The sequence below is a fragment of the Eutrigla gurnardus genome (genome assembly GCF_963514095.1).
Source record: "Eutrigla gurnardus genome assembly, chromosome: 1".
Lineage (NCBI taxonomy): Eukaryota > Metazoa > Chordata > Actinopteri > Perciformes > Triglidae > Eutrigla > Eutrigla gurnardus.
The window spans coordinates 12,823,111-12,837,697 of NC_139915.1; the positions used below are offsets into that span (position 1 = coordinate 12,823,111).

Below are 14,587 nucleotides of genomic sequence, written 5' to 3' on the forward strand. Positions count from 1 at the left end.
ACTGACTCTGCTCTCGCCTGGTTTACATCATACCTGACAAATCGCACCTTTCAGGTCACATGGAATGGCTCTATGTCCAAACCCTGTTCTCTGGACACGGGTGTCCCTCAAGGCTCAGTATTAGGACCGCTTCTGTTCTCACTATACACCAGATCACTAGGTTCTGTTATCACATCGCATGGATTCTCCTACCATTGCTACGCAGATGACACCCAGCTGTTCCTCTCTTTTCCCCCGTCCTCTGACACCCACATTGCAACTCGCATCTCGGACTGTCTGGCTGACATCTCTGTCTGGACAACTGCACATCACCTCAAGCTTAACCTGAATAAAACCGAACTCCTCTTCATCCCAGGGAAAGACTGCCCTCGCATGGACCTGTCGGTCACTGTCGAGGGCATCACAGTATTGCCGTCGTCAACTGCGAGGAACCTGGGTGTAATCCTCGATGACCAACTATCCTGCACCCCCAACATCACTGCTGTGGCCCGATCCTGCAGATTTGCCCTCTACAACATCCGCAGGATTCGGACCCTCCTCACAAAGGATGCAACGCAACTCCTGGTCCAAGCACTGGTCATCTCCCGCCTTGACTACTGCAACTCTCTCCTGGCCGGACTCCCGGCCTCTGCGATTAAACCATTGCAGCGTATCCAGAACGCTGCAGCACGTCTTATCTTCAATCTACCCAAATTCTCCCATGTGACCCCCCTCCTCCGTGACCTCCACTGGCTCCCTGTTGCAGCACGCATCCAATTCAAGATGATGACACTGGCCTTCAGGGCCATCAATGGAACGGCACCCATCTACCTTCAAACACTAGTCAAACCTCATGCCCCGAAGCGAGCACTTCGCTCCTCTACTTCAGCTGGCCGGCTGGTACCACCATCGCTGAAATCAAACAAATGTCGCTCAGCAAAGTCCAGACTCTTCTCTGTTCTGGCGCCTCAGTGGTGGAACGAACTCCCGACCAATGTCAGGACAGCTGAGTCATTTGCCATTTTCCGAAAAAGGCTCAAGACTCACCTGTTCAGACTTCACCTCGACTAGCATGACCCCCCCCCCCCCCCCCCCCCCCCCCCCAAAAAAAAAAAAAAAAAAACCCTTACCTATAGCACTCTGATCGTAGCACTGTTGCTCTTGAACTACTAGTTTACTCAGATGAGGACCTAACACTTGTTCTACTTTTAGCTCTTACTTTATCGGCAATGATTCGTTGTGGTTTCCTTGTTTCCTTCTTTTGACAAATGTACAAAATGTACTTATTGTAAGTCGCTTTGGACAAAAGCGTCTGCTAAATGACCTAAATGTAAATGTAATGTAAATAACATTAAAACCGGGAGATAGAGTGATATTTATGATGTGGTGGGTGGGGTTCCCTCTCTCTCTGTCTCTTGACCACACACAGCAGCTACCGATACATCAGTCGTCTAAACTAAATAGGAGCACATGGAGGTGGCTGACTGGCAGTTGATTAAATCATGTGACTACAAACTAGGGATGTTAGTGGTTAACAAGGACTTTTTTTTACAGTTTTAGCGGTTACGCAAGTCGGTTGATGTTGGTTTTGTTGTCCATCCATCCATCATCAACCGCTTATCCTGTATTCAGGGTCGTGGGGGGGCTGGAGCCGATCCCAGCTGTCATTGGGTGAAGGCAGGGTACACCTGGACAGGTAACCAGTCTATCACAGGGAGACATGTAGAGACAGACCGGTAACCAGTCTATCACAGGGAGACATGTAGAGACAGACAGGTAACCAGTCTATCACAGGACCAACATGTAGAGACAGACAGGTCGCCAGTCTATCACAGGGCTGACATGTAGAGACAGACAGGTATCCAGTCTATCACAGGGCTGACATGTAGAGACAGACAGGTAACCAGTCTATCACAGGACCAACATGTAGAGACAGACAGGTAACCAGGCTTTCACAGGGCTGACATATAGAGACAGACAGGTAACCAGGCTTTCACAGGGCTGACATATAGAGACAGACAGGTCGCCAGTCTATCACAGGGTTGACAGACACAATTTGAATCCACCTGCTACACACTTAAAATCATAGCAAATCAGACATGGCAATAAGAAGCATTGGGTATGAATACGTAAATCAGTACAGAAGCGAGAGGACCATAGTGGTGAGTATAACATGAATATGTTTATTTGATCCTGCATTCATCATGTGAATCCCTGTATTTATATTTATCAGCACCTGATGTGCGCCGGCCTGTGGTGTTTAGTAGATGGAGAAGCTTCCTGTAAGACCAAACTGGATCCTCCTCTGGATGGAACAGAGTGTGGAGCTGATAAGGTACGTCCTACAAACATCTGAAATCACAAAGAGACATAGGACAGTGTGTAGACAGTGTTAAAAACAAGCATTACGACACAAACATAAGTACAGGACACTTCAACACTTATATTGTGTTGTTGAGTGTTTTGTAACGTGACATTCATCAAAATAGAGATTGATCAATCAATCAATTTACGGTAATTAATGGTTGTAACTCTACGTGCATGTGTTACGCAACATGTTTATGTATGGTTGACGAAGAATTATGTTATGTGAGTAAAACATAAACTGGAATTTTAATTTTAATTAACCGAAGGCAAATGTATCATTTTACTTCTACAAATAAGATATTTGGGGGCTGCCTCTGTCACTGACACTGTCGCCTCTCAGTGAGAGGGTCCCGGGTTCAATTCCCGGGTCAGGTCCGGGTTCCTTCTGTGTGGAGTTTGCATGTTCTCCCCGTGTGAGCGTGGGTTCTCTCCGGGTTCTCCAGCTTCCTCCCACAGTCCAAAGACATGCAGGATGGGGATAGGTTTATTGGTGACTCTAAATTGCCCGTAGGTGTGAATGTGAGAGTGAATGGTTGTCTGTCTCTACATGTCGGCCCTGTGATAGACTGGTTACCTGTCTGTCTCTACATGTCAGCCCTGTGATAGACTGGTTACCTGTCTGTCTCTACATGTCAGCCCTGTGATAGACTGGTTACCTGTCTGTCTCTACATGTCAGCCCTGTGATAGACTGGCCACCTGTCCAGGCCTTCGTACAATGTCAGCTGGGATCTCGGGCTAGAACGACTCATCGACATAATCGACTACATAAATATGTCGACACGAATAATTTGCATGGACGCGTCGTCCCAAACGACTAGATTAAGGCCCTGTTCACACTGTACCTTTATCCGGCTAATTCAGGCTACTTCCGGCTTCCTTATTATTATTGTGCAAAATGGATCCCGTTATAGCCAGGAGAGCGCTGCTACGTGTTCTAGTAATTCAGTAACTGTATGCACAGGAATTTATCATAAAGAATTGGCCTGTTCCCAACCTGTTCCCAACCTTACCTCAATGTTTTGTTTACTTGGCTTTTTACGATGAAGGCGGGTGGAATGAGACCAGTGGAGTTTATAACCAGGGTGATCGGGGGTGGGGGGAGTGAAGGGAAACAGGCCATGACTAGGGTGGTATGTTTTCATGCCAGTGGGATGCAGGTTTCATGAACTGAAAGACTCACAATATGCCTGTTGACTAAATGAAGAATCTGACCATTGTCAAAAGTATTTTTGAAGTAATTTAATCTGTGTGTGTGTGTGTGTGTGTGTGTGTGTGTGTGTGTGTGTGTGTGTGTGTGTGTGTGTGTGTGTGTGTGTGTGTGTGTGTGTGTGTGTGTGTGTGTGTGTGTGTCTCAGTGGTGCAGGGCTGGTGAGTGTGTCAGTAAGACTCCCATCCCTCAGCATGTGGACGGTGACTGGAGTCCCTGGAGCCAGTGGAGCATGTGCAGCAGGACCTGTGGTACTGGAGTCCAGTTCAGGCAGAGGAAATGTGACAACCCTCCGTATGTCGTCTGTCTGTCCGTCCGTCCGCCCGCCCACACGTCTCTCTGTCTTTCTGTTTGTCCTCTGTGTGTCTTCAGATTTGCGAGATGCTAAGTTCAGCCCCTTCCTGTGTCACCCGTGGGACTTAATTTCAGAATAAATATGTTCAGTAGTCAACGGAGAGAAACATGTTTTGATCCTTTTGAAGTGAACCATGGTTAAAATAATAGCAGTCCAACATCACTAAACGGATCAATCACTGTTTTTGGCAGAAATTATATTTCTACATGGCAAATAATTTACTGGTAGGTGTAGTAGAGTAATAGAATACCAACCGACCGCCAAGTCCTGACATGCATGCTGCTCTTCTGTGTAATTGAATCATTAATTGCATGTTCAAAATAATAGCAGTGTGGAGCCACTCATTCAGTAAAACAGCAGGTGACACACATGTGGCCCTTATTTAAGAACAAAGGCAGCAAATGTTGTACATGCTAGCTATAGTACTTTCTGAAAATCGGAGTAAAATAGATCTACTTGATTGTTTTGTAGTGCTATTTGTTTTTCTGTTGAGGTTTGTTCAGTCAGTAAACAGTGCCACCTACTCCATAGCCTCTAACTACATGTTAACTAATGTGGGTGTGTGTTTTTGTTTGTGTAGACCTGGCCCCGGTGGGCAGCACTGCCAGAAGGCCAATGTGGAACACAAGGCCTGTGAACGTCCTCCATGTCCCAAGGGGACACCCAGCTTCAGAGACCTACAGTGTCTGTCCTACGACCGACACGCCAGCAAGAAAAAGGGCAGCATGCTGACGTCTATCATTAATGATGGTGAGACACACACACATGCACAGGGTTAGATCAAATAAGTCAAAACCAGTTCCACCAGTTTAGTGATAGCAGACAGGCTGTAGGGTTGCTTTAAGTATCCCACAATCCACTGTGCATGGATAGTTTGTGTTATGGAGGTTTCAGGTGAACTAGGACATGATGTGTTGAAGTTTTATCTTCAATGACAGGAAGTGAGGGGAGAGTAGAATATGTGACAGGGCGTGTACTGGGACCGTAGTAGTTCATGGTCAGCACCATACAAACTGAGGCCACCATGATGGCCCCACAGGTTGTATGTCATCACTTCCTGGTATATATATTGCTTGAAGGGGCAAGGTGAGAATAATTAACCCAAGTGTTTAATGAGCATGCATGTAAATACCATTACATTTAGGTGGTTGTTGCTGTGCACATGACTGACCCAGACCCTGAACCTGAATTTAGTTTACTGGGAAGATTATTGTTGAGTCTTTATATAATATACTACAGGGGTTATGCACAGTCATTTCTAAACAGAGTTTTTAAAGTGTGTGTGTGTGTGTGTGTGTGTGTGTGTGTGTGTGTGTGTGTGTGTGTGTGTGTGTGTGTGTGTGTGTGTGTGTGTGTGTGTGTGTGTGTGTGTGTGTGTGCGCGCGCAGAGAAGCCCTGTGTGTTGTTCTGTAGCCCGGTGGGTCGAGACCTGTCAGTCCTGATGGCGGACAGAGTGATGGACGGGACGCCGTGTGGACCCTATGAGGCTGACCTGTGTGTTAATGGACGGTGTCAGGTACACACACACACACACACACATTTGAAAGTCACCCTTTATTCTGAGAGTGTAGTGCACTGGCAGGACACTCAGGTTGTCAGGCGAAGTCCAGAAGAGGAAGATGAGAGTGTTCAGGTTGAAATCCCAAGTATTTGAAATAAAAACATTTGACCATATACAAAATTAATGATTTCCATTTAATTAGATGATGCAAATCACTTATGGTTATTAGTTTGTATAAGCACACATTGTACACTTTGATTTAAATCACAATTATATATGTGATACTCTTACTTTTGAGTTGAGAATATATATTGTATATTATAAGACAGCCCAGTGCAGTACAATTGTGTAACAGTCGTGGTTGGAAATAAGATGGTGATTCACAGAAGCAGTCTTTTACTGACTAGGTCAGGCAGGAGAACAAGATAGGAAAGAGCAAAGTCTGAAAATCCTTAAGACAAAACCTGGGTCAAAAAACGACGACTAGGTATAAACGCTTGAGAGTAATGAACACTAAGGGTACGAAGACAATCTGGCAAGGAGCTGGGAAACCAGGAGAGACTATGTAGGGAAAGGCTTGATGGGAAAGGCAGATGGGTATTCGGGGGAATATGAAACAAGGGCAGGAACTGAAACAATAAGAACAGTTAGAACTACAAAATGAAATAAGGAAACAACAATTAATGTCTCTTAATGGGATGTTGCAAAGTGATAATTTAAAAATGATGTCAAATTGTACATTTTTGCTTGGTTACTCCAACAGTGGTAACTTTTTATGAAGGGGTGTGACTATTGATGTCACATGGAGGGGAAAAGACAATACAAAATGTTGCTGTTAAAGATTTAGTCCCTAATCAGCCCTAAGTTATAAACACATGACTTGAAACTAATTCGGGTAGAAAAAAAATGTCTTTTTTTCTGTTTATGATGTGGCCCAGGAAAGGGAAGTTTGGGGTCGCCTGTTAAAGCTGCTGCCCCCGGGAACCGACACCGGATAAGCGCTAGACGATGAAATGATGAGATGTATTTCTGTTTAACAGCTCACACAGTAAAATACAAGTGTTTAATAGGGACTTAATATGCCTATTGATATTTTTCTTTCTCTAAAATGTCTCTTGGGTGTGAATGTGTGTGTGAATGGTTGTCGGCCTTTACATGTCAGCCCTGTGATGGTCTTTTGTTTTGGTCAGAGAATCGGCTGTGACGGCATCATCGGCTCTGTAGCCAAAGAGGACCGCTGTGGTGTTTGTAATGGAGACGGACACGCCTGTAAGATTGTGAGAGGAGACTTGAACTACACTAAAGGAATGGGTGAGTGTTTACCATCCTACTAGTAGGTCTCTCTGTGCTGGTATTGGCTTCAGGGATGTATGCAACTGTTCCTTTAGAGTAGTGGTGGACAGAGAGTGGGGGGGATCACCAGGCCAGATCATTAAGTGAAATCAAAACAGCTGTGTGGTTGTCTCAGCAGACAAAGAAACACAACGACCATTATGGCAGAGTAGTTTTGACAAGTTCATTTAAATTTCTCTAGTGTGATTTTGTGAACCAGACGTAGGGTTTTCATTATGTAGTCGTCTTGATTGTACAGATAATATTAATAGAGGAAATGGTTGGGAAGATTACTTAAGAAACTATTTGAAAAGTTTCAAGATAAACATTCATGAATGAGCCATGTTTCTTATGAACTGAAATACTGTAGGTGTTGGTAAAAATGATATATATGGTATATTATGCTGTATGAATAAACTAGAATGAGCTGGATGACAGAATTCTAACTTTTAATTCAATATCGCAGATCCACATACATTTATTTTAATGATAAGCTACTGGAATAAAACATAAAAAAAGTTTTGTGGCCAGTTGTGGACAGAGCATCTCTGAGACAGACAGTCACCAGCCTGTCCATGTCCACCTCTGTAATGTCTCTGAGTCAGGTTTTTAAATATTATTTTCCTCTGAATGTGTTTTGACTTCATGTCTCTGTCTCCGTCAGGCTACGTGGAGGCTGTGATCATCCCTGCGGGAGCCAGGAGGATCAGAGTTGTGGAGGATAAACCTTCACATAGCTTTCTGGGTAATGATGCATGTGTTTGAATACTGCTGACTTACACACCTGCTCACAAACACAAATCCATGTTATTTATGTTATGTTTAGTTTTAGAAAACTCAGGTAATGTCATGTAAACATGTTGACTTCTCCAGCTTTGTATTTTTCTAAATGCACAGAATATGGTGGAGCTACAAGCTAAAGATTTGATCAGAGCCTGACAGTTAAATCTCCACAGTAGCCATTGCTAGCGTTAGCTAGTATTAGCATGCCTGCAGCCTAAACAATCTAACTTCACACCTAACAGACAGCAAAACTCTAAGTGAAGCATTGCAAACTTTATCAACATGTTTACGTGATTCATTGGCTCGTTGGATACGATGCTGTTGGATAACGGTCTTAGTTAGCATTTTTACTAGCCAACACTCAGCCACTGGCTGCACCTGAAATGCCTCATCAACATGATATACACAATAATAAAACAGGAAGGTTTTAGAGACGGTTTGAGTCGAGAGAGATGCATTTTTTTTGTGTGGTGATTAAGAAGATAGTCATTGAGGTTGAGAAGCACATTGACCAACACAGTACAGCCAGATATGAGGTTTCACCTAATCTTGTTTTCGGGCTTATTTTCTGTCCGTCACCTCGCTGTTGACAGCTTCTGGTGAGTTTAGGAGCTGATTGATCCTCTTCATATTGTGATGGAAATGCATATCTCAAGGAGACGTCTGGAGATGGTAGATGTCTTATACAGAAAAATGGATTGGTGCCCGATGTACATCGTGAGAATCTGGGTTGTAGCAGTACAACAGTTATGATAATTAACAGGGCAGTGCCAACCCCAAGTCTGACCAATGTCCTTATGGAAAAGGAATAAGAAGGAAGAGAATTTTGTGTTCAGCAAAAGAGACACAATAGTGTCTTGTTTGTGACCTTGCCTCGCCTGGAGAAGCAGACACTGAATAACTCAGATTAAAGGCAGTCCAGATGACATGAATTAATCTTACAGTGAGGGAATCAGGTATAGAGAAAATTCCCTCACACATGTCTGACTGGGCTAAACTAAACCACACTAAACATATTCTTAATATAACGCTAAAAGATATTATTGAAAAAATGTAGATATAAATATATAATAAAAAAATAATGCATTCACAGAGCTCCTTTAATTAGGGCAAACATTACGATTGAGAATAAATCATTTTACAATTTTGTTTAGCTCTGTAGAAGATATTTGGTTGCTTGTGAGCCAATATAACAGCATTGAGAAGAAGGCCCATGAAGCAGCATCCCTGGGAAATAACATGCACTGCAAAATGAAGATGCACAAGCAAAGAAAGAATTTCTGATTTCGATGCTTCCTCCTATGCTTTTCTCATGATGGGATTTAATGTTTGGAGTGGCACGCTGTTACAGTAAGTCTGCAGCTTTGGATAGAGGAAGAGTTTGTTTGAGATCAGAGATATAACAATCTGGTGTTGCACAGTAGTTGGATAATCCACTAGCAGAAAAGCATCCACTTCATCATTAATCTGGCAGTTACAGTTATTAACAAGAATCCAGCGAAGTCCTTCTGACAGAGTAGCAAATATGTTTAGGCTGCTTAATTTCTCTCCGTTCAACACTTAATTAATGCCATTGTGCCGGGTGTAAGATTATCACTGAGAGTTTGGCTCGCCGCCTGCTTGTTCAATAAACGTAACTTTAAAGGATTTTGTCAATTGAAGCATGAAAGGCAGAGAAGGCTGCAGAAAGAATGCAACTATTGATGCTCTAGTCTTTGTCATTATCAGGGGCAGATAAATGAATGATTGGGTGTGTTAATGGCTGATGCGGGCCGTAACACCCCAATGCACAAACTGGGCAAAGCATATGTAACTTCCTCCCTTTCCCTCACATGAGGCCGAAGACGAAAGCATTCAGCAGTTTGAAAGAACTCCAAAAGTGATGCTAAGTTAATCTAATATATTACTGTTACCATGTAGTAGTAGTAGTAGTAGTAGTAGTAGTAGTAGTAGTAGTAGTAGTAGTAAGAGTTGGATAAATAAAAGTAAATAAATGTGACAAAATGATGTCAAGTAGTTGTCACTGTCTGAATCTCTGATGTAAACAATACAACTATCATGTGGAGGACAAGGACAACCAGCTAATAAATTACATGTGACTCCATGTATAAGACAGGTCATACATGGCCAGAATGTCTGATCATTGTATTATATATTATTGAAGGTTCCCTTGTGTCTTCCTCACAGCTCTCAGAGACTCCAGTAAGAGGTCCATCAACAGCGACTGGAAGATTGAACTTCCAGGAGAGTTTGAGTTGGCTGGAACCACAGTGCGCTACGTGAGAAGGGGTTTGTGGGAGAAGATGTCTGCCAAGGGACCAACTAAGACACCGTTACACCTAATGGTAAACATCAGTCTCTCTGATCATAATACCCAATGTTTTTCATGGATACAATGACTGAAACACTGCTTGTGGTTAGTTCTGCCTCCTACAGATAGGAAAACAAACTTAGATTGATTTGCTTTTAAGAATATGTTTTATGAACACAGAATAACTTAAACAGAGCACAGACACAAAAGGACACAGCTAACAAAAATGTGGATGCAACTAAGATGGAGGAGGCATCATGGCAGCTTGGCTCGGTACTGACTAGAGCTGGGTTTCGATTCAAATTTCAAGAATCGATTCGATTCCGATTTTTAAGTTTCAGAATCGATTTTTTCCGATTTTCTCAGATTCCATCCGATTCGATACGATTTTGATCTGATTTCCGATTCGATCCGATTTCGATTCGATCCGGGGGTTAATGTTATTAAAAATGAAAAATGTATTTGAACCGTTTCCTTCACTTCATGACTGTGTAGAGAAGCAACATATTAAAACTAGTATTATATCAATATTAAACAGCAAATCTTGGGCTGGAAGACTGATGAAAAGGTTAAGGGTCAATCTACCTTCAAGAAAGATAATTCAGGACAATAAATGGAGGACATCATTGAGGTGACTATATCTGCAACAGTGGATTCCTACTGGGACACTAACCAGTGCATTATTATTATGCTTGAAAATAATTAAGAATTCACCCAAAAGCGGTTGCTACCAAAAGCATTTTTATTTTAAAACTGCTCACACTTAATAAACTGAGAAGTACTGAAACTGGAAGTATAAAATGTAAACGTTGAGCATTTTTCTTTAAAGTGCGAACATAAGAACAGAACAGTTCACTGAGGGAAATGTAGAAAATAATTTTAATTAAAAAAAATCGATCTTTGGCGCGCAGTTGGCGGAGTGGTTAGAGCGCATGCCATGTACGAACGTACATACGCAGCCGACCCCGGTTCGAATCCCGGCCGGAGGTCCTTTGCTGCATGTCACATCCCCTCTCTCTCTCCTCATGTTTCCGATCTATCCACTGCTAATAAAAGGCGTCTATGCCTCAAAAAAATCTTAAAAAAAAAAAAAAATCGATCTTTGGACGTACGAATCGATAATCGGTCATTAATATGCGAATCGATTAAAAATTGGAAAATCGATTTTTTCAACACAGCTCTAGTACTGACAGACCCGGCCCAACAAACTCTAGTAGTGTTAATCTACTATTTAATTGGAAGCAAATGTTTTCTTGAAAGTAAATTCAATGAGTGAAGGTTGGTCAGCTTCAGTCACAGCTTCTCTTTTCTCTCTTGGTGTTGTCCATCCAGGTGCTGCTCTTTCATGACCAGAGTTATGGGATCCACTATGAGTACACACTGTCCCTGAACACAACACAGGACAGGAGCAGTGAGGAACCAGAGTATCTGTACATCTGGACACACAGCAGCTGGCAGGACTGTACTGTCCAATGTGGAGGAGGTAATACACACGTGTAAATGTGTAAATGTGTAAATGCTTCTTACTGTTGCAGAGTCGAGACATCTTTATTGTCCCTGAGAGGAACAATCATGTAACAGGATGCCAAAACATTCACAAATAGAAGAACAATATGTTTCCATTCACATATTTTAGGTAATTTGGAGCATCACATTAGAAACGCTGTGTAAGAGTATTAATACCTTTTTGGATAAAGTATTTGCTCGTTATCAGAAGGAAAACAAAAACCTCTGTAAACAATTATTAACCAGTCAATACCCAATTATTAGTCACTTATTTATGTATACCGTAGATGACCAAATAATCGCCCGCGTGCAAATACGCGCCTGTGCTCTAATAGCCGCCGGGGTCCGACCTCATTTTGCATAATAAACGCCGGTTCAATTAAACGCCCGGGCGATTAAGTGTTTACCATAGTCTTGCACAGAAAACAAAAGTTTTTTTTTAACAGCACTTCACCGGCTCTCACCTCTTCTGTCAGTCAGCCCCTCCTCTCGCTCTCTCTCTCTCTCTCGCATGCAGGCGCGCGCACACACACACACAGACACACAAACACAGGCGCGCTAGACTGAGGGATATAGGGATATAGATAAATGCGCTAATATACAGTGTTGAAATTACCGCGATCGACCCCCCCTTCCGTTATCATTCATAACACTGCTCTGATCAGCTCCCTGTGTCGCGGTAACACAGACAAACTGTCTTTGTATTTATTGTCTGATGTCAATAAAGATGCGTCGGGGGGAAAAAGTAGTTTTGTTCCAGTGGTGCTATGGTGCTATGGTGAGCTCCTTGTTCTTTGCATGATGGTCTGGTGCTGCTCATTGCAAAAATAAATTGTAGCCTGTTGCAAATACGCGCCTGGTTCTTATAAACGCCTGGGCTCCAAGTCGATTTAGCATATTAAACGCCCGGGCTACTAAATGGTCATCTACGGTAACTACATTTTTAGTGAGCAAATATTGGTAATAAATGAAGATAATATGAAGGAATACAAAATCAAATATTATGCAAAATGATAATACAGTATGTGATTGTAGATAAACTGGGACGTATGAATTTTATATGCAAAATGCCTATTTGGAATCAAAATTAAGTTTAAAATACCGGTAGCTAAGCTGACATCAACTCCTATCACAGCAGCAGCCGAGGGGAGATTTTTTCCCTTTTTTTTCTTTGCAGCGTCAACTCTGAGAAAAGCCTTTCAGAGGACCCCAAACTGTCGCTTCACGGCACCGAGACTTCACGGCATTATTTCCCAGTGGGGTGACACCAACTCAGACACAGGGGTGTAGAACAGGTCGGACGGACATCGATGTTCTTCCACTACTGTAGGCTGCAGAAAGTCTTTTGTTTGGCAAATTAACCACCACTGTCAGTTTAGCTTTGGCAGTTGGCAAGTAGCGCTAAATTCGATAAATTTTGATCCCGAAGTTGGATGTTGAATATTAGCTCTGCTATCTTGCTGTACTCGCTTCTAAAAATGAAAAACAATCTCGGTGGCCCTGAGTTCGCATTGACTTTGCCACTTTAGATGTAGAATCACTAAAAACATAGAAAAAAACACCCTACAAGTTTCCGGGGGCGCGGCTTCGCTGCTCACCCTGTGCTCACCGTATGTTTGAATGAGACCTATAAGTAGCTTTTTTACTAACTACTATGAGCAGTCCCTTTTCTTCATGTGGATTATATCTGTTTTTGGATATATAATTGTATCCTACACTTGGTCAAAATGAACCTTGCACCATTATGGACGCTATTGTTCCTCGGGGAACAATTGTTGGACCAGCCAGTAAAACGCCGCCACCTACACGCGAGAGCATCTGCTGTCATTTCGTCCAGTCGGTGGTCGCCTGCTGTAAGCCTTTCTGCAGACTGTTACCAAATCCGATGGCCTGATAAATGGCTGGAGAGGACAAAGCGTGGCTCAAGAGGAGGCGTGAGACACCGACTATGGAAACGCCGGAACAGATTCCCTCTGCCTGTCATCACCCTGTCAAACGTGCGTTTGGTAAGCAATAAATACGATGAACTTATGCTAAGAGCTGAACATGACTGTGATTCCCGAGCAATCTCGTTTGTCTGACAGAAACTTGGCTAAAAATTCATCACTCACCCCCGAGCCTACCAGGATATACTACAATAAGAGCAGACAGAGAAGAGCGCAGCTCATTTAAATCCATCGGTGGCTACAGGCCACACAGTACTGTGTAAGAGAGAAAGTATTCTTACAGTGTCACTCAAACCTTTCTACCTCCGGCCAAGTTCGGCCAAATCACCATCATACTTGCATATGTGCCCGGACCGAATAATGACGCTGCAGGCGAGAGAATAGCGGAGAGTTACAATAACACACTCAGCCGCTCTGCAGACCAACCCGTCTTCATTCTGGGGGATTTTAACTCATGTCATTGATTAGAACATCTGCCCATCCTCCAGCAACATGTGGACTGTCCCACTCGGCTAAACCGGACTCTTGATCGCTGTTATGGGAATATTCCTGATGCTTTTCAAGCAGTATGCAGACCCCCCCCTCGGGAAATCAGATCACAACGTTATTAATTTACTGCCAAAATACAGAGCTGTGGTGAAACGAGTGAAACATGTCGCCAAACAAATACAAGTGTGGTCGAACACATGTAAGGAGCAACTCGGGGACTGGTTCGAGGAGACAAATTGGGACATTTTCTTTCAGTCGTGTCAGGGCGCTGATGAACTCACAGACACTATAATGCCATACATTCAATTCTGTGAAGATACAGCGTCTGAAATAAAAACTGTCCAAATAACAAAACATGGGCATCTAAACAGCTTAAATCATGTACTAATGAAAGGAAGGAAGCCTTCCACACTGGTGACTTGGAATTGCTGTGTGAGGGGGGAACTTTTTAAAGCTAAAATTGATTTTAAAAATAAATTCAAACTTTTTTATTGCAGATTTGACACAATAGATGACAGGGCACAATGTGATGAGTTATGCAACCGTCTCTTTGTAGAGTCACCTATTGTTATTAAAGAGAATGATGTTGCTGCAAGTCTTTATAAGTTAAAGCATAACAAGGCCATGGGCCAGGCGGTTTGAAAGCCCGTCTTGAATGAATGCACTCCTCAACTAAAAGGAGTCCTTGCAAGGTTGTATTGGTCCCTTCTGGACACACGCACAGTTCCAAAATCCAGGACACTTCAACAATCAGACTGTGCCAAAAAAGACAGGTGCGCAAACATACCGAAGATTTCCAGACCATAGCAA

At 42.9% G+C, this 14,587-nt stretch overlaps 1 protein-coding gene across 1 annotated transcript in view; it reads left to right on the forward strand.

Moving 5' to 3' along the window:
- Nucleotides 1-14,587, forward strand: part of adamts17 (ADAM metallopeptidase with thrombospondin type 1 motif, 17) — a 41,026-nt gene that overhangs the window by 17,527 nt on the left and 8,912 nt on the right. The window contains exons 11-18 of the mRNA XM_084019134.1: nucleotides 2,213-2,314; nucleotides 3,703-3,848; nucleotides 4,490-4,659; nucleotides 5,298-5,425; nucleotides 6,601-6,721; nucleotides 7,407-7,487; nucleotides 9,713-9,870; nucleotides 11,169-11,319. Coding sequence (XP_083875260.1) covers nucleotides 2,213-2,314; nucleotides 3,703-3,848; nucleotides 4,490-4,659; nucleotides 5,298-5,425; nucleotides 6,601-6,721; nucleotides 7,407-7,487; nucleotides 9,713-9,870; nucleotides 11,169-11,319 — 1,057 coding nt within the window. The remainder of the gene's footprint in view (nucleotides 1-2,212; nucleotides 2,315-3,702; nucleotides 3,849-4,489; nucleotides 4,660-5,297; nucleotides 5,426-6,600; nucleotides 6,722-7,406; nucleotides 7,488-9,712; nucleotides 9,871-11,168; nucleotides 11,320-14,587) is intronic.